Raw genomic sequence first — 27,372 nt, forward strand, 5'->3', positions numbered from 1 at the left:
TGATTCACTGAGTCTCTGGTTTGACGTTGATACACATGACCGTGTGATTCACTGAGTCTCTGTGTTGACGTTGATACACATGACTGTGTGATTCACTGAGTCTCTGTTTCTCTGTGTGATTCACTGAGTCTCTGTCTCTGTGTGATTCACTGAGTCTCTGTGTTGACGTTGATAAACATGACTGTGTGATTCACTGAGTCTCTGTGTTGACGTTGATACACATGACAGTGTGATTCACTGAGTGACATACGGGGTGACCTTCAGATGGATTGATTTTCATTGAAGGTTAACACGACTTGGTGCAATGAGCCGTGCCTAAAGTCAATAACTATAAAACCCTTCAGACGACAGTGACTCTGGGTCGTCATTGTATTTAGGTATTTGCATATGGCTCTTAGTATAGGAAAATACAGGTTACATTATCTTTACTCAATATAATGGCAGGAAAATACAGGATACATTATCTTTACTCAAGATGCTACTTTTGTATATAAATACAGGTTATTTTCTTATTGATTTTATTTCACCTTTATTTAACCAGGTAGGCCAGTTGAGAACAAGTTCTCATTTACAACTGCGACCTGGCCAAGAATAAACAAAGCAGTGAGACAAAATCATCAACACAGAGTTACACATAAACAAACGTACAGTCAATAACACTATATAACAATCTATGTACAGTGTGTGTAAATGTAGAAGAGTAGGGAGGTAAGGCAATAAATAGGCCATAGAGGTGAAATAATTACAATTTAACATTAAATTATTATCTTTACTATAATGAATACTGGTACTCAGTATTCAGCCTTCAAATAACCCATAACAATGTAGTTATTTTATATAATTGAAATGTCCTTTACAGGACAGAATAAGTCATATATACAACACATAGTTTAACAATGTTTAAACACAGTGCATTCAGAAAGAATTCAGACCCCTTAACTTGTTCCACATTTTGTCACAATAGAGCCATATTCTAAATTGATTAAATATGTTTTTTTATTTCATCAGTCTACACACAATACCCCCATAATGACAAAGTGAAAATAGTTTTTTAGAAATGTTTGCAAATTTATTAAAAATAAAAAACAGAAATACCTTATTTAAATAAGTATTCAGACCCTTTGCTATGAGACTCTACATTGAGCTCAGGTGCATCCTGTTTCCATTGATCATCCTTGAGATGTTTCTACATCTTGACTGGAGTCCACCAGATGTAAATTCAATTGATTGTGGCCTCCTGAGTGGTGCAGTGGTCTAAGGTACTGCATCGCAGTGCTAGCTGTGCCACTAGAGATCCTGGTTAGAGTCCAGGCTCTGTTGCAGCCGGCCGCGACCAGGAGACCCATGAGGCGGCACACAATTGGCCCAGCATCGTCCGGGTTAGGGGAGGGTTAGGCCGGCAGGGGTGTTCTTGTCCCATCGCGCACTAGCGACTCCTGTGGGGGGCCGTGCGCAATGCACTCTGACACGGTCACCAGGTGTACGATGTTTCCTCTGACACATTGGTGCAGCTGGCTTCCGGGTTAAGCGGGCATCAATGTGTCAAGAAAGAAGCAGTGAAGCTTGGCTGGGCTGTGTTTCGGAGGCCGCACGGCTCTCGATCTTCGCCTCTCCCGAGTCCGTACAGGAGTTGCAGCGATGGGACAAGACTGGAACTACTACCAATTGGACAACATGAAATTGGGGAGAAAAAGGGGTAAAAAATTATCATAATAATTCAATTGATTGGACAAGATTTGGAAAGGTACACACCTGTCTATACATCGTACACCGTACACCTGGCGACCAGTTGATAGTGCATGTCAGAGCAAAAAAACAAGTCACGGGGTCAAAGTAATTGTCTGTAGAGCTCCGAGATAGTACCGTGTCGAGGTACAGATCTGGAGAAGGGTACCAAAACATTTATGCAGCATTGAAGGTCCCCGAGAACACAGTGGCCTCCATCATTCTTAAATGGAAGAAGTTTGGAACCACCAAGACTCTTCCTAGAGCTGGTCACCCAGCCAAACTGAGCAATCAGGGAAGAAGGGCCTTGGTCGGGGAGGTGAGAGAGAACCTGGGGTGAAGTTGCACCTTCCAACAGGACAACAACCCTAACAGCCAAGACAATGTAGGAGTGACTTCGGGACAAGTCTCTGAATGTCATTGAGTGGCCCAGCCAGAGCCCGGATTTGAAATCGATCCAAAATCTCTGGAGAGACCTGAGAATAGCTGTGCAGCAACACTCCCCATCCAACTTGACAGAGCTTGAGAGGATCTGCAGAGAAGAATAAGTGAAACTCCCCAAATACAGGTGTTCCAAGCTTGTAGCGTCATACCCAAGAAGACCAAAGGTGCTTCAACAAAGTACTGAGTAAAGGGTCCTAGTACTTATGTAAATGTGATATTTATTTTTATTTTTATACATTTGCAAAGAAATCTAAAAAACTGTTTTTGCTTTGTCGTTATGGGGTATTGTGAGTAGACTGATGAGGGGAAAAAACAATTCAATACATTTTAGAATAAGGCTGTAACTGTCACGACTCCTACCGAAGGTGGCTCCCCTTCCTGTTCGGGTGGCGCTCGGCGGTCGTCGTCACCGGCCTACTAGCTGCCACTGATCTTTTCCTCCCCCTCCTTGTCTGTTTATTAGTTACACCTGTTTTTAGTTAGGTTAATTAGTTGGGCTTTATTATCCAGCCGGCCCGCCTATATATTAGCATCTGGGACAGAGGAGGAGGCAGTTCACTATGGGTACGCTATTCATCCAAAGTGAAAATGCTGCCCCCTATCCCTAAAAAGTTAAACACTGTTCCCCATGCTTGTTCAATGAACCATAAATAATGAATGAACATGCACCTGTAGAACGGTCGTTAAGACACTAACAGCTTACAGACAGTAGGCAATTAAGGTCACAGTTATGAGAACTTAGGACACTAAAGAGGACTTTCTACTGACTCTGAAAAAAACAAAAAAAAGATGCCCAGGGTCCCTGCTCATCTGCATGAACGTGCCTTAGCCATGCTGCAAGGAGGCATGAGGACTGCAGATGTGGCCAGGGCAATAAATTGCAATGTCCGTACTGTGAGACGTCTAAGACAGCGCTACATGGAGACAGGACGGACAGCTGATCGTCCTCGCAGTGGCAGACCACGTGTAACAACACCTGCACAGGATCGGTACATCCGAACATCACACCTGCGGGACAGGTACAGGATGGCAACAACAACTGCCCGAGTTACAGCAGGAACGCACAATCCTTCCATCAGTGCTCAGACTGTCCGCAATAGGCTGCGAGAGGCTGGACGGAGGGCTTGTAGGCCTGTTGTAAGGCAGGTCCTCACCAGACATCACTGGCAACAACGTCGCCTATGGGCACAATCCCACCGTCGCTGGACCAGACAGGACTGTCAATAAAGAGCTGTTCACTGATGAGTTTTGTCTCAACAGGGGTGATGGTCGGATTCACATTTATCGTTGAAGGAATGAGCGTTACACCGAGGCCTGTACTCTGGAGCATGATCGATTTGGAGGTGGAGGGTCCATCATGGTCTGGGGCGGTGTGTCACAGCATCATCGGACTGAGCTTGTTGTCATTGCAGGCAATCTCAATGCTGTGCGTTACAGGGAAGACATCCTCCTCCTTCATGTGGTACCCTACCTGCTGGCTCATCCTGACATGACCTCCAGCACGACAATGCCACCAGCCATACTGCTCGTTCTGTGTGTGATTTCCTGCAAGACAGGAATTTTAGTGTTCTGCCATGGCCAGCGAAGAGCCCGGATCTCAATCCCATTGAGCACGTCTGTTACATGTTGGATCGGAGGGTGAGGGCTAGGGCCAATCCCCCCAGAAATGTCCGGGAACTTGCAGGTGCCTTGATGGAAGAGTGGGGTAAAATCTCACAGCAAGAACTGGCAAATCTGGTGCGGTCCATGAGGAGGAGATGCACTGCAGTACTTAATGCAGCTGGTGGCCACACCAGATACTGACTGCTACTTTTGATTTTGGCCCCCCCTTTGTTCAGGAACACATTATTCCATTTCTGTTAGTCACATGTCTGTGGAACTTGTTCAGTTTACGTCTTATTTGTTGAATCTTGTTATGTTAAAACAAATATTTACACATGTTAAGTTTGCTGAAAATAAAGGCAGTTGACAGTGAGAGGACGTTTCTTTTTCTGCTGAGTGTATGTGGTAGTGGTGAAGTAGGGGCCTGAAACCTGTGAATGTATTGTCATGTTTTTAAAATTGTATAAAGTCACGCCCTGATCAGTTCCACCTGTCCCTGTGATTGTCTCCACCTTCTCCAGGTGTGGCTTATTTTCCCCAGTCTATTTATCCCTGTGTTTCCTGTCTCCCTGTACCAGTATATTTATCCCTGTGTTTCCTGTCTCTCTGTACCAGTGTATTTATCCCTGTCTCTCTGTACCAGTGTATTTATCCCTGTCTCTCTGTACCAGTGTATTTATCCCTGTGTTTCCTGTCTCTCTGTGCCAGTGTATTTATCCCTGTGTTTCCTGTCTCTCTGTACCAGTGTATTTATCCCTGTGTTTCCTGTCTCCCTGTACCAGTATATTTATCCCTGTGTTTCCTGTCTCTCTGTACCAGTGTATTTATCCCTGTGTTTCCTGTCTCTCTGTACCAGTGTATTTATCCCTGTGTTTCCTGTCTCTCTGTACCAGTGTATTTATCCCTGTGTTTCCTGTCTCTCTGTACCAGTGTATTTATCCCTGTGTTTCCTGTCTCTCTGTACCAGTGTATTTATTCCTGTGTGTCCTGTCTCTCTGTACCAGTGTATTTATCCCTGTGTTTCCTGTCTCTCTGTACCAGTGTATTTATCCCTGTGTTTCCTGTCTCTCTGTACCAGTGTATTTATCCCTGTGTTTCCTGTCTCTCTGTACCTGTGTTTCCTGTCTCTCTGTACCAGTGTATTTATCCCTGTGTTTCCTGTCTCTCTGTACCAGTGTATTTATCCCTGTGTTTCCTGTCTCTCTGTACCAGTGTATTTATCCCTGTGTTTCCTGTCTCTCTGTACCAGTATATTTATCCCTGTGTTTCCTGTCTCTCTGTGCCAGTGTATTTATCCCTGTGTTTCCTGTCTCTCTGTGCCAGTGTATTTATCCCTGTGTTTCCTGTCTCTCTGTACCAGTGTATTTATCCCTGTGTGTCCTGTCTCTCTGTACCAGTGTATTTATCCCTGTGTTTCCTGTCTCTCTGTACCAGTGTATTTATCCCTATGTTTCCTGTCTCTCTGTACCAGTGTATTTATCCCTGTGTTTCCTGTCTCTCTGTACCAGTGTATTTATCCCTGTGTTTCCTGTCTCTCTGTGCCAGTTCGTCTTGTATGTTTTCCAAGACAACCAGCGTTTTTCCTGCTTTTTGCTATTCTCCCTTTTCTATTCCTCCCGGTTTTGACCCTTGCCTGTTCTGGACTCTGTACCTGCCTGCCTGACCTTTCTGCCTGCCTTGACTCCGAGCCTGTCTGCCACTCTGTACCTCCTGGACTCTGATCTGGTTTTGACCTTTTGCCTGACCATTCTCTTGCCTACTCCTATTGGATTAATAAACATTGTAAGACTCCAACCATCTGCCTCCTGTGTCTGCATCTGGGTCTCGCCTTGCCTCATGATATATACACTTCGTTAATTTTGCTGGACCCCAGGAAGAGTAGCTGCTGCCTTGGCAGGAACTAATGGGGATCCATAATAAACCCCAGGAAGAGTAGCTGCTGCCTTGGCAGGAACGGGGATCCATAATAAACACAAATACTACTTGAGAACATTACCAAGGTCAAACCAGTTGGAGAACGTTCCTAGAACATTACCAAGGTCAAACCAGTTGGAGAACGTTCCTAGAACATTCCCAATGTCAACCCAGTTGGAGAACGTTCCTAGAACATTCCCAATGTCAAACCAGTTGGAGAACGTTCCTAGAACATTACCAATGTCAAACCAGTTGGAGAACGTTCCTAGAACATTAGAACATTTTGAAATTAAATGTAATCATGTTTGAACTTTTAGGTAACATTCTGTTAAATTAATGAAATACCAATTCATTTTTTTTGTGTGTCAAGACGTTCCTTAAACATTCCTTAAACGTTCCTTAAATGTTCTGAGAAGGTTCCAAAGCCAAGCAACTATCCTGCACCATTTCCAAAACGTTGTGAGAAGTGAAGACATCAAAATTATGAAATAACACATGGAATCATGTAGTAACCAAAAAAGTGTTACTTACTGTTTGGGTATATTCAAAATGTCCGCCCTCCTGTTGGAAGTTGAGGGGCTGCTGGTTGAGGAGCCACTGGAAGGCCACGTCCAGAGACGGGTCATGTGACACCCTGCAACTGAGCACCACGCTCTCCCCCACTGTCACCTCAACCCTGCTGGGGCTCAGGTCCACACGCATGGCCTCTGGAAACACAACACTGCTGCATCTTAGCACTGGCATAACAACACCTCTGGAAACAGTGTACTACACCGTCCTAACGGTAGACTGTTACACCGTCCTAACGGTAGACTGCTACACCGTCCTAACGGTAGACTGCTACACCGTCCTAACGGTAGACTACTACACCGCCCTAAAGGTAGACTGCTACACTGTCCTAACGGTAGACTGCTACACCGTCCTAACGGTAGACTACTACACCGTCCTAACGGTAGACTACTACACCGTCCTAACGGTAGACTACTACACCGTCCTAACGGTAGACTGATACACCGTCCTAACGGTAGACTGCTACACCGTCCTAACGGTAGAGTACTACACCGTCCTAACAGTAGACTACTACACCGTCCTAACGGTAGACTGCTACACCGTCCTAACGGTAGACTGCTACACCGTCCTAACGGTAGACTGATACACCGTCCTAACGGTAGACTGCTACACCGTCCTAACGGTAGAGTACTACACCGTCCTAACGGTAGACTGCTACACCGTCCTAACGGTAGACTGCTACACCGTCCTAACGGTAGACTGCTACACCGTCCTAACGGTAGACTGCTACAACGTCCTAACGGTAGACTACTACACCGTCCTAACGGTAGACTACTACACCGTCCTAACGGTAGACTACTACAACGGCCTAACGGTAGACTGCTACACCGTCCTAACGGTAGACTGATACACCGTCCTAACGGTAGACTACTACAACGTCCTAACGGTAGACTGCTACACCGTCCTAACGGTAGACTGCTACACCGTCCTAACGGTAGACTACTACACCGCCCTAACGGTAGACTGCTACACCGTCCTAACGGTAGACTACTACACCGTCCTAACAGTAGACTACTACACCGTCCTAACGGTAGACTGATACACCGTCCTAACGGTAGACTACTACACCGTCCTAACGGTAGACTGATACACCATCCTAATGGTAGACTGCTACACCGTCCTAATGGTAGAGTACTACACCGTCCTAACGGTAGACTACTACACCGTCCTAACGGTAGACTACTACACCGTCCTAACGGTAGACTGCTACACCGTCCTAACGGTAGACTACTACACCGTCCTAACGGTAGACTACTACACCGTCCTAACGGTAGACTGATACACCGTCCTAACGGTAGACTGCTACACCGTCCTAACGGTAGAGTACTACACCGTCCTAACGGTAGACTGCTACACCGTCCTAACGGTAGACTGCTACACCGTCCTAACGGTAGACTGCTACACCGTCCTAACGGTAGACTACTACACCGTCCTAACGGTAGACTACTACAACGTCCTAACGGTAGACTATTACACCGTCCTAACGGTAGACTACTACTCCGTCCTAACGGTAGACTACTACACCGTCCTAACGGTAGACTGATACACCGTCCTAACGGTAGACTACTACACCGTCCTAACGGTAGACTACTACACCGTCCTAACGGTAGACTACTACACCGCCCTAACGGTAGACTACTACACCGTCCTAACGGTAGACTACTACACCGCCCTAACGGTAGACTACTACACCGTCCTAACGGTAGACTGATACACCGTCCTAACGGTAGACTACTACACCGTCCTAACGGTAGACTACTACACCGCCCTAACGGTAGACTGCTACACCGTCCAAACGGTAGACTGCTACACCGTCCTAACGGTAGACTACTACACCGTCCTAACGGTAGACTGTTACACCGTCCTAACGGTAGACTGCTACACCGTCCTAACGGTAGACTACTACACCGTCCTAACGGTAGACTGTTACACCGTCCTAACGGTAGACTACTACACCGTCCTAACGGTAGACTACTACACCGTCCTAACGGTAGACTGCTACACCGTCCTAACGGTAGACTGCTACACCGTCCTAACGGTAGACTACTACACCGTCCTAACGGTAGACTACTACACCGTCCTAACGGTAGCCTGCTACACCGTCCTAACGGTAGACTGCTACACCGTCCTAACGGTAGACTGTTACACCATCCTAACGGTAGACTACTACACCGTCCTAACGGTAGACTGATACACCGTCCTAACGGTAGACTACTACACCGTCCTAACGGTAGACTACTACACCGTCCTAACGGTAGACTGTTACACCGTCCTAACGGTAGACTACTACACCGTCCTAACGGTAGACTGATACACCGTCCTAACGGTAGACTACTACACCGCCCTAACGGTAGACTGCTACACCGTCCAAACGGTAGACTACTACACCGTCCTAACGGTAGACTGCTACACCGTCCTAACGGTAGACTGCTACACCGTCCTAACGGTAGACTGCTACACCGTCCTAACGGTAGACTACTACACCGTCCTAACGGTAGACTGTTACACCGTCCTAACGGTAGACTACTACACCTTCACTCAGGACACTGCTCTATTGTCAACATCTCTGACTAGTAATGTCATGCCATATACTGTATGTAGGCCTATGGATAGCAGTGCATGACAACAATAATCACAGCTAAAAGCTAACTGTAGCAATGTCATCTTAGGAAACAAAACACCTAAAGCTATCTAGTTTGGTCACAGATTTTTATGTGCTGGCCTTTAGCCAAATTATCTGACTATCATTGTCATGCCATGCTTGTACAGTGCATTGCTTTGGCTGCCTCTCCTTCCAGTTCTCTGCTGCCAATGACTGGAATGAACTGCAAACATCTCTGAAGCTGGAGACTCTTACCTCCCTCACTAGCTTTAAGCACCAGCTGTCAGAGCAGTTCACAGATCACTGCACCTGTACATAGCTCATCTGTAAATAGCCCATCCAATCTACCTCATCCCCATACAGTATTTATTTATTTATCTTGCTCCTTTGCAGCCCAGTATCTCTACTTGCACATTCATCTTCTGCACACCCTACCATTCCAGTGTTTAATTGCTATATTGTAATTCCTTCGCCACCATGGCCTATTTATTGCCTTATACCTCTCTTATCCTACCTCATTTGCACATGCTGTATATAGATTTTTCTACTGTATTATTGATTGTTTGTTTGTTTATCCTATGTGTAAACTCTGTGTTGTTGTATGTGTCTAACTGCTTTGCTTTATCTTGGCCAGGTCGCAGTTGCAAATGAGAACTTGTTCTCAACTGGCCTACCTGGTAAATAATGGTGAAATACAAATACATTTAAAAAATCCAGAAAGTATTCAACCCCTTCCCTATTCCCACATTTTGTTACGTTACAGCCTTATTCTACATTTCATTGAATTACGTTTTTAGAGCCCCGAGACAGGATTGTGTCAAGGCACAGATCTGGGGAAGGGTACCGACATCTTTTTTGCAGCATTGAAGGTCCCCAGTAATCTCCATCATTCTCATATTGAAGTAATCAAGAGAGAAAGGCCTTGGTCAGGGAGGTAATCAACAACCCGATGGTCACTCTGACAGAGCTCCAGAGTTCCTGTGTGGAGATGGGAGAACCTTCCAGAAGGACAACCATCTCTGCAGCACTCCACCAATCAGGCCTTTATGGTAGAGTGGCCAGACAGAAGCTACTCCTCAGTAAAAAGCACATGACAGCCCGCTTGGACTTTGCCCAAAGGCACCTAAAGACTCTCAGACCATGAGAAACAAGATTATCTGGTCTGATGAAACCAAGATTGAACTCTCTGAATGCCAAGCGTCACGCCTGGAGGAAACCTGGCACCATCTCTACGGTGAAGCATGGTGGTGACAGCATCCCTACGGTGAAGCATGGTGGTGGCAGCATCATGCTGTGGGGATGTTTTTAAGTAGCAGCAACTGGGAGACTAGTCAGGTTTGAGGGAAAGATGAACGGAGCCAAGTACAGAGAGATCTTGATGAAAACTTGCTCCAGAGCGCTCAGGACCTCAGACTGGGGCGAAGGTTCACCTTCCAACAGGACAACGACCCTAAGCACACAGCCAAGACAATGCAAGAGTGGCTTCGGGACAAGTCTCTGAATGTCCTTGAGTGGCTGAGCCAGAGCCCGGACTTGAACCGATCAAACATCTCTGGAGAGACCTGAAAATAGCTGTGCAGCGACGCTCCCCATCCAACCTGACAGAGCTTGAGATGATCTGCAGAGAAGAATGGGAGAAACTCCCCAAATACAGGTATCCCAAGCTTGTAGCGTCATACCCAAGAAGACTCAGGGCTGTAATCGCTGCCAAAGGTGCTTCAACAAAGTACTGGGTATGAATACTTATGTAAATGTGATATAATTTTTTTATTTGCAAAAATGTCCAAAAACCTGTTTTCGCTTTGTAATAATGGGGTATTGTGTGTAAATTGATGGGGGAACAAAACAGAAAACAAAAAATCTATTTTAGAATTAGGCTGTAATGTAACAAAATGTAGAAAAAGTCAAGGGGTCTGAATACTTTCTCGGAAGGACTGTATAGCTAGGCTAACTTGGCTAGCATGGCAACATTAGTGAGAGGAAAAACAAAAGAACATCTGTGATTTGGGTCCAGGCAAAGCACACTCTATTCAGATGGGACCAGGATAACTAACAACCAGGTAGCAGGATTGGATTGTCATTAGTGTCATTATTGAAACAAATCCTGCATACTAAAACCCTGAAAAGGACCAAAACAGTCACTCTACACTCAGGGCCTCTTTTGATCTCAGCTGTGAATGCTGTTCATGTACAACAGGCCCTCTTACCCTGTCAAATAGGGTGCCCTTGTAAAATGATTTTTGAATATTAAACCCTTTTGCTTCGCAGTCGAGTGAACACAATAACCGCTGACGTCCCCTCCCCCTCTCTCCCTCTCTCTCCCCCTCTCTCCCTCTCTCCCCCTCTCTCTCCCCCTCTCTCTCCCCCTCTCTCTCCCCCTCTCTCTCCCCCTCTCTCCCCCTCTCTCCCCCTCTCTCCACCCCCCCCCCCAGGAAATGACATTGGGGGACTGTTTACTGGTGTGTGACTGGCACTAATTTGGCAGAAAATAAAGGCCCCCTGGGCATCGCTTACCTTTTACCCAGAGCATGGCCGTCATCTCAGCCGAGCCAAACTGATTCTCGGCTCGACAGACATAGTTCCCCTCGTCAGAGCGGGTGGAGTTGATGATCCTCAGCGTGTTGTTTCGTAACAGCATTATCCTGTAAAAGAAAAATTACAATACAAACCACAATGCCTGTTTAACTCAAACGGTTGAGTTGAAAGTTGTATGCAGTAGCTTATAGCATTCATTAAAGTGAATTTAAATTGCTAGAAGACATCAGGCAGATCAGGACAGCTCAGAAAGTCAAACAGCATAACAAATTAATTTCAGAGCGTATCCATTTGGGGGGGATTTTAAATATTTCATAAACTGTATGTTCTATCTAGCTCAGACAAGATGATCCTATTGATTTTCCAAGGTTATGTAGTTCTGTCCTTGAGCTGTTGTTCTTAATGTTATGTTTCATGTTTTGTGTGGAACCCAGGAAGAGCAGCTGCTGCTATTGCAAATACCAAGTTGTGCAGACAGTTCCCCCGGAAAGATCCTTGTCAAGAGGACATATGTACTGTGTACAAGCTACATAAGCTGTTTAATTGTGGACTCAAGTGAAACATTACAAGGATAAGATTCACTTTTCTGTGTGGCCTTCAGTACTATGACCTGAAAACAGTATTTATCACAAGTGGTAAATAACAACAGACTAATAATGCTTTCACATAGTATTTACGGAATTTAGCCTGTAAAATAGAATTGGCCAATGTTTATATGACCCCCTTACAAACCGGCCATTTTTTTTTTAACCACATTCTTGCTTGCATAGCCTTATACACCTCAGGGCTCCCGAGTGGCACAGTGGTCTAAGGCACTGCATCTCAGTGCAAGAGGCGTCACTACAGTCCCTGGTTTAGAATCCAGGCTGTATCACATCTGGCCCTGATTGGGAGTCCCATATGGCGGTGCACAGTTCTCTGGGTATGGCCGGTGTAGGCCTTCATTGTAAATAAAAATGTGTTCTTAACTGACTTGCCTCGTTTTCTACCTCCTGTACGCATGACGCGGACGAGTGGTAGTAGTGCTACGTGCACACGTGGTTGGGCTTCTGTTTTAATAAATCCATTGAATATACACCATCAAAAATAAACTCATTATTAAGTCATTCATTATAAGACTAAACGTATTTTCAAAAGAATAGAATAGCATATTTGGAGTTGTCACGTTCCTGACCTGTTTTCTCTTGTTTTGTATTTATTTAGTATGGTCAGGGCGTGAGTTGGGTGGGTTGTCTATGTGTTGTTTTCTATGTTGGGGTTTTGTGCGTTCGGCCTGGTATGATTCTCAATCAGAGGCAGCTGTCAATCGTTGTCCCTGATTGAGAATCATACTTAGGCAACCGGGGTTCACGTGTGTGTTTGTGGGTGTTTGTATTTCGTGTCAGTGTTCGTGCCACACGGGACTGTTTTCGGTTTGGTCACGTTTGTTGTTTTTGTATCTTGAAGTGTTCAGTTTACTTTCCTTAAATAATGAACACTTTCCACTCTGCGTCTTGGTCCGATCCCTACACCTCCTCTTCAGAAGAAGAGGAGGAAATCTGCCGTAACAAGAGTTTAATTAGGCCTATGCCCCGGGTCTGTATAGCCATGGATGCTCCATCCAAATTAAATCAATATGATGGAATATAACACAGAATAAAATACAATAAAAAAATTTCCCACATAACTTGTGTCAAAAGAACGTGTGGAACCGCTATCATATAAAGAAAGTGATATTTTGAAACAGAGCCCAATCCCATGCTTTTTAAAAAACCACGTTTAATCTCTTTCCTACCCACAATCCACGTTGTTAGGGAGCAGGCATTCCTTCATCATCATACCCACAGAAAACAATAGCATTCCTATTTGCAAAAGCATGTGAGTCTCGTTCACACTTCACAACCGCCGCAGACTTTGAGTTGTCTATACCGTATACGATTGAGCAAAAATATCAGGCCTCCACTTGATTTAGGCTTCATTATAGCATGCTAAATGTTTCTGATCAGTGATTTAGGCTACATTATAGCATGCTAAATGTTTCTGATCAGTGATTTAGGCTACATTATAGCATGCTAAATGTTTCTGATCAGTGATTTAGGCTACATTATAGCATGCTAAATGTTTCTGATCAGTGATTTAGGCTACATTATAGCATGCTAAATGTTTCTGATCAGTGATTTAGGCTACACTATAGCATGCTAAATGTTTCTGATCAGTGATTTAGGCTACATTATAGCATGCTAAATGTTTCTGATCAGTGATTTAGGCTACATTATAGCATGCTAAATGTTTCTGATCAGTGATTTAGGCTACACTATAGCATGCTAAATGTTTCTGATCAGTGATTTGGGCTACATTATAGCATGCTAAATGTTTCTGATCAGTGATCGATGAAACCAATTGACCAAATAGCCACTACAGATGTAGATTCAGTTAATCAAAATCACATTGGTTGATTATTAGACAAGTCAGTGAAGTCACAGTCGTTTGGTCGGGTGTAGGTCTAGGATACTAAACGACTGTGACTGAGGAGTAAAATAATCCACTTGTTAAACTACATAACGTTGCAAAATGTTCTGATCAATGAACCAACTAGACAAGAAGATAAAGAGCAGCACTCACCTCAACTTAGCTAACATTTCCCCTGTCTAATTGTAGCCTAATCAATATCCAATCTGACATGTATTGATTCATCAAGACGAGTCTCAAAACAGCGCGATGGCGCTGTCCCGATCAAAACAGTGCTGAAATGATCATCTAGTTCAGGGTTTCCCAAACGTGCCCCCCCCCCCCCAGGACCAAGTTTGGGAAACGCTGATCTAGTTGAACACATGCGGGCAGGCTAGTGCTTCAAATCTATTACAAGGATTAGATGACTTTGGGAGTTTCATTAAGCAACAATTCCCACAGTTATTCTTTATGGATCCAAACTGGGTATGCTTAGTGGTGTGCTATACAAAGAGATGGGCAAGGTGACATGCCTTGCAAAGTTTAGAACAGGCTGGAGGATGGTTAACGGGCGTTGCCTAGCAACCATCAAGAGTTTAAGAGCCTAGTGCGCGCCGAAGCCACCTCATCATTACGGCTACGTTGCATACGAGGGCCGTAGGCAGAACCGTACCGAAATGATTACTCGGTAGTTAGGTGGAAATACACATTTGGCTTTGATACCAGCAATAACTTCAGATATGAAGAAAAGGAGGGGAAAAAGTAGCCGGATAAACGTGTTAGTATAAAAGGGATATAGGTAAATCGGGGGAATGGCTTAACAGATAAATACATGTTATTTCCCCCCGTTTCCACCAGATCAATCAACAATTATATTTCCTAATGAAGGCGGATTCCTGACAACATCAAATAAGCCTAATCTCCAATAAGATTACAACCCTGCTGTTATCGGTTGAGATACGGGCTAAACCAGGGGCGCAGCTTTGGTTTTAGAAGTGGTGGGGACATAACAATTATTATTGTGTTTTTTATCCCGTCGGATAAACACTCCAAACGGCCTACCTGAGGCATCTGAGTCTTGTATCACATTCCAATGACAATGACAAAAAAATGCAATTTCAGAATGGGGGGGGGGGTGAAAATCCACAGTGAAAGTTGCACCCCTGGGCTAAACTAATAGAGAACAAGTGTTTCAATCCAAATTGAAATGCAGCCACTTTTGTTACAGCCTGAGTGGAATATGCATTGGACCAGACACCTGGTAATGGGGTTGTAGATAAAGTAACAACATGACCAGACACCTGGTAATGGGGTTGTAGATAAAGCAACAACACATGACCAGACACCTGGTAATGGGGTTGTAGATAAAGTAACAACACATGACCAGACACCTGGTAATGGGGTTGTAGATAAAGCAACAACACATGACCTAACACCTGGTAATGGGGTTGTAGATAAAGGAACAACACATGACCAGACACCTGGTAATGGGGTTGTAGATAAAGGAACAACACATGACCAGACACCTGGTAATGGAGTTGTAGATAAAATGTTGAGTCAACACCTGCTGCGAACTATCCAGCTAGCTAGGTTGCAATGGATCCCGCTTCGCCTGGAATAGCTAACGAACGTTTCCAGCGATGTAGAAGTTGTGTTTATTACGCTCTTTTCGGGGACAATATCAACAATCCGGAGTTCCAACGCGGCAATTGTTTGCTTGCGGATGATTACAGCAATGAGGTGCCTATCCTTACCAAGCAAATTTCAATCTGGCACCAATTTATGGCGAAAACGCAAATTGGAACATTTTCATTCTCAACTACTGTGGCTGGATGCCGCTCGGGCCTGATGGATGTATCCCCGCCTTGTCATCTGTCCCTAACGGGGCTCTGCCTGCTGTGGGAGGTCTGGACCTAACGGGGCTCTGCCTGCTGTGGGAAGTCTGGACCTAACGGGGCTCTGCCTGCTGTGGGAGGTCTGGACCTAACGGGGCTCTGCCTGCTGTGGGAGGTCTGGACCTAACGGGGCTCTGCCTGCTGTGGGAGGTCTGTCCCTAACGGGGCTCTGCCTGCTGTGGGAGGTCTGGACCTAACGGGGCTCTGCCTGCTGTGGGAGGTCTGGACCTAACGGGGCTCTGCCTGCTGTGGGAGGTCTGGACCTAACGGGGCTCTGCCTGCTGTGGGAGGTCTGGACCTAACGGGGCTCTGCCTGCTGTGGGAGGTCTGTCCCTAACGGGGCTCTGCCTGCTGTGGGAGGTCTGGACCTAACGGGGCTCTGCCTGCTGTGGGAGGTCTGTCCCTAACGGGGCTCTGCCTGCTGTGGGAGGTCTGTCCCTAACGGGGCTCTGCCTGCTGTGGGAGGTCTGGACCTAACGGGGCTCTGCCTGCTGTGGGAGGTCTGTCCCTAACGGGGCTCTGCCTGCTGTGGGAGGTCTGGACCTATCGCCGGGAGCAGTGGGCGTACGCTATCCTGCTTCTCGTGAACCCGTGAAAGGTTCAATGAATTGTGTGAGGGGTAGGAATGGGCGGATTTCTCCATTCCCTTCTCCGGCCGTTGTATTGGGCAGTTCAATGTCTCAGTCCCTGGAGCAAAAACGCTGTTCTATACAGGAGCACGAGTACAGGACATCAATAAGCTGCTCCCAAACATTATAAACCTGCATCAGGAAATTGAGTCTATCAATGTTCATGTGGGATTCAATGACATTATGAAGGGCAGCTCAGAACAGATGCAGATGGATTTTAAAGAACTGATTGGGTCACTATTTGACACCAACAAACACCCCATAATATCTGGCCCTCTGTCCTCCCTAAATCGTGGTATTGAACGGTTCAGCAGACTTGTAGCCTTCCATAACTGGCTACGAGACTATTACAGCTCTGTGGGTGTAACATTTATTGGCAATTTTGATACGTTCTGGAAACAAAGCTATTTTTTTTTGGTATTTGTTATTTTATTAGGATCCCCATTAGCTGTTGCAAAAGCAGCAGCTACTCTTCCAGGGGTCCACACAAAACAGGAAACATGACGTAATACAGAACATTAATCGACAAGAACAGCTCAAGGACAAACTGCATCAATTTAAAAGAAAGCATATCAATAGATATCTAGGTCAACAAGGGGAGATGCGTTTTGCTGTGATGTGTTGCTTTATCTGGTTTTTGAAATCAGGTTTGCTGTTAATTTGAGCAACATGAGAGTGGAAGGAAGTTCCATGAAAAAAATTCTCTATATAATATTGTACACGTTCTTGAATTTGTTATGGATTTGGGGACTGTGAGAAGACCACTGATGGCATGTCTGGTGGGGTAAGTGTGTGTGTCAGAGCTGTGTGTAAATTGACTATGCAATCAATTTGGGATTTTCAACACATTTTTTATTACAAAAAGAAGAAGTGATGCAGTCAGTCTTCTCAATTCTTAGCCAAGAGAGACTGGCAAGCATAGTATTTTTTTCAGCCCTCTGATTACAATGAAGAGCAAGACGTGCCACTCTGTTCTGGGCAAGCTGCAGTTTAACTAGGTCTTTCTTTTCAGAAGTGTAGTGTCAAAAAAGCAGAGCATCTCTTTAATATGGACAGATCTCTCCACCTCTTTACAACCATTTAATCTATATGTTTTGACCATGACAGTTTATAATCTAAGGTAACACCAAGTAATTTAGTCTCCTCAACTTGTTCAATAGCCACACCATTCAGTACCAGATTCAGCTGAGGTCTAGAACTTAGGGAATGATTTGTACCAAATACAATGCTTAGTTTTAGACATATTCAGGACCAGTTGATTTTGGCCACCCATTCCAAACCAGACTGCAACCATTTGTTAAGAGTTCAGTGATTTCATTAGCTGTGTTTGCTGATGCGAAAATGGTTGAATCATCAGAATTCATGAACACACAGGCTTTGTTCAACCTCTCTTGGGTAGGGGGCAGTATTTTCACATCCGGATGAAAAGCGTGCCCAAAGTAAATGGCCTGTTACTCAGGCCCAGAAGCTAGGATATGCATATAATTGGTAGATCTGGATAGAAACCACGCTAAAGTTTCTAAAACTGTTAAAATAATGTTTGTGAGTATAACAGAACTGATATGGTAGGCGAAATCCCGAGGACAAACCATCCCAAAAAAGAAATATTCAGCCTATCACTATTTTCAATGGCTGTCACTTTTATTATAAGGCCAAGTCCTCCCAGATTGCAGTTCCTAGGGCTTCCACTAGATGTCAACAGTCTTTAGAAAGAGGTTCAGTCTGGTTTCTGGAAAAATTTGCCAGAAATTTTAGTTTTTCTAGGTGGCTCCCATTTTGGCTGTAGTGTTTCCAAGCGTGTAAATGAGAGCGCGTTCTTTGGTATTTTTCTCCTTTATAGACAATAATGATTCTCCGTCTTAAATTGTATCGTTTATTTATGTATTAGGGTACCAAAGGTTTGATTATAAATGTTGTTTGACTTGTTTTGAATAGTTTATTGGGAACGTTTGGGATTCATTTTGTATGCATTTTGACGGAGGGAAACTGGGTGGATTATTGACTGAAGCGCGCCAGCTAAACTGAGATTTTATGGATATAAAGAAGGACATTATCGAACAAAAGGACCATTTGTAATGTAACTGGGACCTTTTGGAGTGCCAACAGAAGACGATCATCAAAGGTAAGGCATTTTTTATATCGCTATTTCTGACTTTTGTGTCGCACCTGCCTGGTTGAAATGTGTGTCATGGTTTTGTATGCGGGAGGCTGTCCTCAGATAATCACATGGTGTGCTTTCGCCGTAAAGCATTTTTGTAATCTGACATAGCGGCTGGATTAACAAGAAGTTAAGCTTTATTTTGATTTATTACACTTGTGATTTTATGAAAGTTAAATATTTATAATTTTGTAGTTTGAATTTCGCGCTCTGCAATTTCACCGGATGTTGGCCAGGTGGGACGCTACCATCCCACCTGCCCATAAGAAGTTAATGCCAGTGGCAGGTCATTGGTAAAATAGAAAATAGTGGAGGGCCTTAGAGAGCAGCCCTGTGGTACACTACACTTTACATGTTCAACATTAGAGAAGCTTCCATTTAAAAAAAAAACTTTGAGTTCTATTAGATAGATAGATCTGAATCCACGATATGGCAGAGGTTGAAAAGCCATAACACATACGTTTTCTCCACAACAGGTTATGGTCAATAATATCAAAGGCTGCACTGAAATCTAACAATACAGCTCCTACAATCTTCTTATTATCAATTTCTTTCAACCAATCATCAGTCATTTGTGTCAGTGCAGTACATGTTGAGTGCCCTTCTCTATAAGCATGCTGAAAGTCTGTTGTTAATTTGTTTACAGAGAAATAGCATTGTATTTGGTCAAACAACATTTCTCCAACAGTTTGCTAAGAGCTGGCAGCAAACTGATAGGTCTGCTGTTAGAACCAGTAAAATCCGCTTTACCACTCTTGGATAGCGGAATTACTTTGGCTTCCCTCCAGGCCTGAGGACAAACACCTTCCTCTAGGTTCAGATAACACATATGACAGATAGGAGTGACTATAGAGTCAGCTACCATCCTCAGTAGCTTTCCATCTAAGTTGTCAGAAGATTTGTTATTGTTGATCAATAGCAATCATTTTTCCACCTGTCCCACACTAACTTTACAAAAATCAAACTTGCTTTTCTTTCATTATTAGTTTTTTTATGCATGAGTACAATGGACTCACTGTTCGTTGTTGGTATTTCCTGCCTAAGTTAGCCCACTTTGCCACTGAAGTAATCATTCAAATAATTGGCAACATCAAATGGTTTTGTGATGAATAAGCCATCTGATTTGATGAAATATGGAGTAGAATGTGTCTTTCTTTCATTTAAAGTACTCCAAAGTTTATTTCCACCATTCTTTATATCATTGATCTTGGCTTCATAATACAGTTTTTCTTATTTTTGTTGAGTTTAGTCACATCATTTCTCAATTTGCAGTAAGTCAGCCAGTCAGATGTGCAGCCAGACTTATTAGCCACTCCTTTTGCCCCAACTCTTTCAACCATACAGTTACATTTTTTCAATTCCTCATCAATCAATGGAGCTTTAACAGTTCTAACAGTCAGTTTCTTAACTGGTGATTGTTAATCAATAATTGGAAGGAGCAATTTCCGAAAAACATCAAGTGCAGCGTCTGGATGCTCCTCATTAATCAGACCACATCATTCCCATGTACAGTTGAAGTCGGAAGTTTACATACACCTCAGCAAAATACATTTAAACTTAGTTTTTCACGATTCCTGACATTTAATCCTAGTAAAAATTCTCTGTCTTAAGTCAGTTAGGATCACCACTTTATTTTAAGAATGTGAAATATCAGTATAATACTAGAGAGAATGATTTATTTCAGCTTGTATTTCTTTCATCACAATCCCAGTTGGTCAGAAGTTTATATACACTCAATTAGTATTTGGTAGCATTGCCTTAAAATTGCCTTAAACAACATTGGAAGTATGCTTGGGGTCATTGTCTATTTGGAAGAGTCATTTCCTACCAAGGTTTAACTTTCTGACTGATGTCTTGAGATGTTGCTTCAATATATCCACATAATTCCCTTCCTCATGATGCCATCTAGTTTGTGAAGCGCACCAGTCCCTCCTGCAGCAAAGCACCCACACAACATGATGCTGCCACCCCAATGCTTCACGGTTGGGATGGTGTTCTTCGGCTTGCAAGCCTCCCCCTTTTTCCTCCAAACATAACGATGCTCATTATGGAACGAGACATAAACATCAAAGTGCTGAAGAGCCAGCATCAAATCGAGTGTCTCCTTCTCGATAGTCTAGTACCGTTTTATATATGAAGCCAATTTCTTTGAAAAGTACCCCACAGGTTGCTCAAATGTGTTATTGTGTTTCTGTAGAAGCCCAGCCACATGCTCTCACATCCCTGGCATCGGTGTACAAAGCAAATGGAAGACAGAAATTCATAGCAGCTAGCACCGGTGCAGAGATCAAAAGCCTTCTGACAGTTGGGGCTCCAACAGAAAAGGACTTTCGTACAGGTCTGTAAAACAACTTGGCAAAGTTCTTGCAGAAAGCCCAGTAGTAACCCCAGAATCGGTTCTTGGCGTGAAGCCGGAAGGTTGTTGATGGCCTTCCTGTTTGCCAAGACCGGTCTGACTTTCCCTTGCCCTACCACCTTCCCGAAATATTTCACTGTTTGCTCGGGCAATTTTGCTCTTTTTCAAGTTGGCGAAATGCTCGAACAGACTCCTAAAATTCTGGAGGAGTTCTGGCCACCAAATCGTCCAAATATGCCTCAGCATTTTCCAGATCATGTAGCATGATATATATGAGCCTTTGAAACGTTGCTCTGGCATTTTGTAACCCGAAAAGAAGACGAAGGTAGGAAAACAAACCATCAGGAGTGACAAAAGCAGACAACTCGTTGGTGCGCTCAGTTAGAGGGACCTGCCAATATCCCTTCAGCAGATCAAACTTGCTAACATACGTAGCAGCGTCAACACAATCATCAACACTGGGCAAAGGGTACGAGTCTGGCTTAGTAACGTCATTGAGTTTCTGAAAATCGTAACAAAACCGCAGAGACCCATCTGCCGTAGGTACAAATATACCGGGAGAACTCCTCGGATTGTTGCTACGTCGTGCTCAAGAATGAACTCCACCTCACTGCGGAGTTTCTCTCTCTTTTCAGGATTCACTCGATAGGTATGTTGTTTGATTGGGGCAGAGTCGCCAACATCAATGTCATTCTCTAGTACATTTGTCTGAGTTGGCACATCTGAGAATAAACCTTGGTATTCTAAAAGCAGAGCAACATTGTTGCGTTATTCCTACGAAGACAAGTGAAGTATAGTGAGTGAAGTATGGGTTCAACATATTTAAATGACACAGCTGGGGTTTCTTCCTGCGCTCCAGTTTGGCAATGATGTATTCCAGATTACCAATTTTTTTCCCCAATGGGGTAAGGGCCTAAAAAGCAGGCTTGCAACAGGGACCCCAGAATGGGCAACAAAACCAGGAATTGGTCGCACACATCGAAAGTGCGGCCTCTGGCCTTCTGATCATACCAAACTTTCATTTTCATTTGTGCCTTCTCCAGATTCTTACTGGCAAACTCACAGGTATCTGTATCATCTGTTTAAGGTGTTACCTTGCAACAACCTCTCTCTCAGAAAGCTAAAAGGAGATGACTAAAACCGAGAGATTCCTGAACAATCTCTCGCAGTGCAAACAGCACAACATCCCATTCATCCCAGTTTTTCTCAAACTCAAAGCAGTAAGCTCTCAACACAGACTTCAAAGTATGATGAAATCTCTCAAGAGCACCTTGAGACTCCGGGTGGGAGCACCTTGAGACTCCGGGTGGGAGCACCTTGAGACTCCGGGTGGGAGCACCTTGAGACTCCGGGTGGGAGCACCTTGAGACTCCGGGTGGTAGCACCTTGAGACTCCGGGTGGTAGCACTTTGAGACTCCGGGTGGTAGCACCTTGAGACTCCGGGTGGTAGCACCTTGAGACTCCGGGTGGTAGCACCTTGAGACTCCGGGTGGTAGCACCTTGAGACTCTGGGTGGTAGCACCTTGAGACTCCGGGTGGTAGAGGGCACTAGACGGGCACTGGATAACACCCAACTACTGTTGCTGGAAGACATTTGATATGAAATTCAAACTTTTGTCTGTACTTGCAGAAGAACAAACATTGAAATTTCACCCTTAACAATACTGGGAGCCGTGATTTTCCTCAGTGGATTGGCCTCAGGGAAACGAGTGGCAGTGCACATGATAGTCAAGAGAAACTGGTCCACCACTCTTTGCTTTGGGCAAAGGACCACCATAACTCTGCTGACAGGATGTAAAGTTGCAACCGGTACAGTTTGGTTCGGTTTACCCGTCCGCTGGCAAATGCGACAGGATTTGCAGTAAGTCACAAGATCCTGTTTCAGACCAGGCGAGAAGAAGTAGAACATCTTGTTGCCCCCAAGTTGGCCATACCCCCATCGAGAGCCTCAGTATCTCTTGCCGAAGTCCAATTTGAGATACACTGGGCCAACTGTTGCCCCCACCATCGAGATCCAACCTCAGTATCTCTTGCCGAAGTCCAATTTGAGATACACTGGGCCAACTGTTGCCCCCACCATCGAGATCCAACCTCAGTATCTCTTGCCGAAGTCCAATTTGAGATACACTGGGCCAAACTGTTGCAAATAAGTGGTGCAAGAACGCCATTTCCTCATCAGAAAACCATCTCTGTCAAAGTAACCCACATAAACTTCATCAAACTCTTTGGACATATCTCAGCAAAAAGAGGTGAGAGGGAAAGATGTTTACTCTGTTCAGCAATCAGCTGTTTCCTAGACATTGAAGTGTCAACTGTAGGGTCCCTCTCTTCTGTCAGTGGTCCTACAAACTTGTTCACCTTTGGGGTTTTCAAAGGAGAGGTCAACTCAGAAGGTTTACCGAAATTAGGATCACACATAAACGTCTCAGACAGATCGACCATGGTGGGATCGTTGACGTCATCCTTAACCGTTAACACTTGTTCTCTGCAACTTTCTTAGACATCGCATGTGTAATGGCACACACTGGGAACACTCTAGGGTACTTTTCTGACCCATCAGGTTTCTCCACTCTGGGTTCCTTACAAATAACAGGATTTAGCACGACCTTCCCTCCAGCCAAATCATTTCCCAAAATAAACAAGACCCCCTTCACCGTTCGGCTAGGCCTCACTCCAACGACAACGGAACCAGAAATAAGATGAGATTCGTGGTTCACATTATACAAAGGAACTTTCATACAATCCATCTCCACGCCTTGTACCAACACACTGTAACCTTGTACTAACACACTGTAACCTTGTACTAACACACTGTAACCTTGTACTAACACACTGTAACCTTGTACTAACACACTGTAACCTTGTACTAACACACTGTAACCTTGTACTAACACACTGTAACCTTGTACTAACACACTGTAACCAGTTGCTGAACTGTCAGACAAAGGCAAAACACCCTCCAGAATGAAGAACTGGGCTGCCCCAGTGTCTCGCTGTATCTTCACCAGCTGCTTAACCCTGATTTATAAGGCCATATTGGGTCAAATGCCATTTTATTTTTGTTCTTTTTTAATCAGGTCGGTAAATAAATATCAATTACGGTCCCATTCTCATTTGCTTCTAACAGTACCAAGAATTAGAACAGGTCATGGTAGAAATAGTTTTAGTTACTTAGCTCTGTGGTCCTGGATTTCTCTCCTGAACATTTTAAACTGTGATGACCTAGTTTCGTTGGTGGAGTGTAAACACTTGATTGATGTATATATATCATAGAAGAGTGTAATTGTCTTTAGGACAGCTGTTTATTAGTCAAGACTTTTGTGTTTTTTAAAGTAAAATGTTTTTGTTGAACTGTATGTGTGTTTATAGTTTAGTTTAATGTTGCGTTAGTGTATGTAAGTTGTTTTGTCTGAAACGTTGTTCCCCCTGCTGCTATTGGACCAGGTCTCTCTTGGAAAAGAGATGTTATCTCAATGAGACAAATAAAGGTAAAATAAAAAATTTTAAAAAACAGCATCCCCACTTGGCAGACAAACCCATCTGAAACAAAGTGTTCAGACACATCTGATCCAAACTCTTGTTTAGGAGATACACCAGATCAACCAGAGTTGTAATGGGCTGGAATTCCTCCCTCGAAAACAAACAGCTTTTTCTCTCACTCATTTTTCTGTTTCAACTTTTAACACTGAGACAATGTTGCTTTCTCACGGCAGTATTGACAAACTGCCAGATACAAAAAAAACAATTTTCTGCCAATCCTTATCTTTGGGCAGTGTAGAAAAAGACTGCACACTCTCTGGTTTGTTTTTTTTGCGTAGGGATAACAACTGGGTGCTTGGTTTGTTAAGGTTGTTTTATGTGTCAACACAAACTCATCTGCAAGGACTACAGCTTTCTCAAGAGTGAGATCCTTGTGCTCATGAATGTAGGTAGCAACCCTTTCATGAAGGCAATTCGTGAACTGCCCGAGAAGTATGAGTGTCTTTAAATCCTCAAGGTCCTTGACCTCTTGACCTCTTGAGAACCACACCACCGATCAAAAAGACATGCTTGTTCCCGTGCGAACACAACATGGCTTCGTGATTCTGTCTTTCGTAATTTACGGAACTGTTGTCTGTATGCCTCTGGGACCTACAGTACTCGTAGCTTTTCCAACTAGAACACTTTGGAAGAGCAGTGACCAAATATCTCGGACATTTTAGGGAGGTGCAATCCGCTCAAACATAGTAACATAGTACTTCCTTTTCATTGAAATGCAGTACAAGTCGGCTGTTCTGTCCAAGACCAAGTCTCTTGAGGGTGCAGGATGGCCTGACTGGATTCTGACTGTTTCCAGATCCTTCTCTCTTAATCAAATGGCATGGACACATTCTTCTTGTTCTAGTCTGGTTGCAAGTTCTCTTTCCCTATGCTCCAGCTCTAATTTCTGTTGTCCCCATTTTGCCTATAGTTCTACCTCTCTCAGTTTCACGTCTATGGGGTGTTCTCTACCACCCGTAGGACCCATCATCCTCCCTCTATGGGGTGTACTCTACCACCCGTAGGACCCTCATCATCCTCCCTCTATGGGGTGTTCTCTACCACCCGTAGGACCCATCATCCTCCCTCTATGGGGTGTTCTCTACCACCCGTAGGACCCTTTCCATCATCCTCCCTCTATGGGGTGTTCTCTACCACCCGTAGGACCCTTTCCATCATCCTCCCTCTATGGGGTGTTCTCTACCACCCGTAGGACCCTTTCCATCATCCTCCCTCTATGGGGTGTTCTCTACCACCCGTAGGACCCATCATCCTCCCTCTATGGGGTGTTCTCTACCACCCGTAGGACCCATCATCCTCCCTCTATGGGGTGTTCTCTACCACCTGTAGGACCCTTCATCATCCTCCCTCTATGGGGTGTTCTCTACCACCCGTAGGACCCATCATCCTCCCTCTATGGGGTGTACTCTACCACCCGTAGGACCCATCATCCTCCCTCTATGGGGTGTACTCTACCACCCGTAGGACCCTTTCCATCATCCTCCCTCTATGGGGTGTTCTCTACCACCCGTAGGACCCATCATCCTCCCTCTATGGGGTGTTCTCTACCACCCGTAGGACCCATCATCCTCCCTCTACGGGGTGTTCTCTACCACCCGTAGGACCCATCATCCTCCCTCTATGGGGTGTTCTCTACCACCCGTAGGAACCATCATCCTCCCTCTATGGGGTGTTCTCTACCACCCGTAGGACCCATCATCCTCCCGCTATGGGGTGTTCTCTACCACCCGTAGGACCCATCATCCTCCCTCTATGGGGTGTTCTCTACCACCCGTAGGACCCATCATCCTCCCTCTATGGGGTGTTCTCTACCACCCGTAGGAACCATCATCCTCCCTCTATGGGGTGTTCTATACCACCTGTAGGACCCTTTCCATCATCCTCCCTCTATGGGGTGTACTCTACCACCCGTAGGACCCTTTCCATCATCCTCCCTCTATGGGGTGTTCTCTACCACCCGTAGGACTCATCATCCTCCCTCTATGGGGTGTTCTCTACCACCTGTAGGACCCATCATCCTCCCTCTATGGGGTGTTCTCTACCACCCGTAGGACCCTTCATCATCCTCCCTCTATGGGGTGTACTCTACCACCCGTAGGACCCTTTCCATCATCCTCCCTCTATGGGGTGTTCTCTACCACCCGTAGGACCCATCATCCTCCCTCTATGGGGTGTTCTCTACCACCCGTAGGACCCATCATCCTCCCTCTATGGGGTGTTCTCTACCACCCGTAGGACCCTTTCCATCATCCTCCCTCTATGGGGTGTTCTCTACCACCCGTAGGACCCATCATCCTCCCTCTATGGGGTGTTCTCTACCACCCGTAGGACCCATCATCCTCCCTCTATGGGGTGTTCTCTACCACCCGTAGGACCCATCATCCTCCCTCTATGGGGTGTTCTCTACCACCCGTAGGACCCATCATCCTCCCTCTATGGGGTGTTCTCTACCACCCGTAGGACCCATCATCCTCCCTCTATGGGGTGTTCTCTACCACCCGTAGGACCCTTTCCATCATCCTCCCTCTATGGGGTGTACTCTACCACCCGTAGGACCCTTTCCATCATCCTCCCTCTATGGGGTGTTCTCTACCACCCGTAGGACCCATCATCCTCCCTCTATGGGGTGTTCTCTACCACCCGTAGGACCCTTTCCATCATCCTCCCTCTATGGAGTGTTCTCTACCACCCGTAGGACCCTTTCCATCATCCTCCCTCTATGGGGTGTACTCTACCACCCGTAGGACCCTTTCCATCATCCTCCCTCTATGGGGTGTTCTCTACCACCCGTAGGACCCATCATCCTCCCTCTATGGGGTGTACTCTGCCACCCGTAGGACCCATCATCCTCCCTCTATGGGGTGTACTCTACCACCTGTAGGACCCATCATCCTCCCTCTATGGGGTGTTCTCTACCACCCGTAGGACCCATCATCCTCCCTCTATGGGGTGTTCTCTACCACCCGTAGGACCC

The 27,372-nt window shown here is 45.1% G+C and overlaps 1 protein-coding gene across 1 annotated transcript in view; it reads right to left on the reverse strand.

Annotated features, from left to right (window-relative positions):
* The window catches only part of cntn5 (contactin 5), a gene marked incomplete at its 5' end in the record, with an annotated part of 395,923 nt that overhangs the window by 178,120 nt on the left and 190,431 nt on the right, over positions 1-27,372 (reverse strand). Inside the window, 2 exons of the mRNA XM_038962131.1 lie at positions 6,217-6,392; positions 11,372-11,499. Of these exons, the coding sequence (XP_038818059.1) occupies positions 6,217-6,392; positions 11,372-11,499 (304 nt within the window). The remainder of the gene's footprint in view (positions 1-6,216; positions 6,393-11,371; positions 11,500-27,372) is intronic.

Source organism: Salvelinus namaycush, chromosome 23, assembly GCF_016432855.1.
Source record: "Salvelinus namaycush isolate Seneca chromosome 23, SaNama_1.0, whole genome shotgun sequence".
Lineage (NCBI taxonomy): Eukaryota > Metazoa > Chordata > Actinopteri > Salmoniformes > Salmonidae > Salvelinus > Salvelinus namaycush.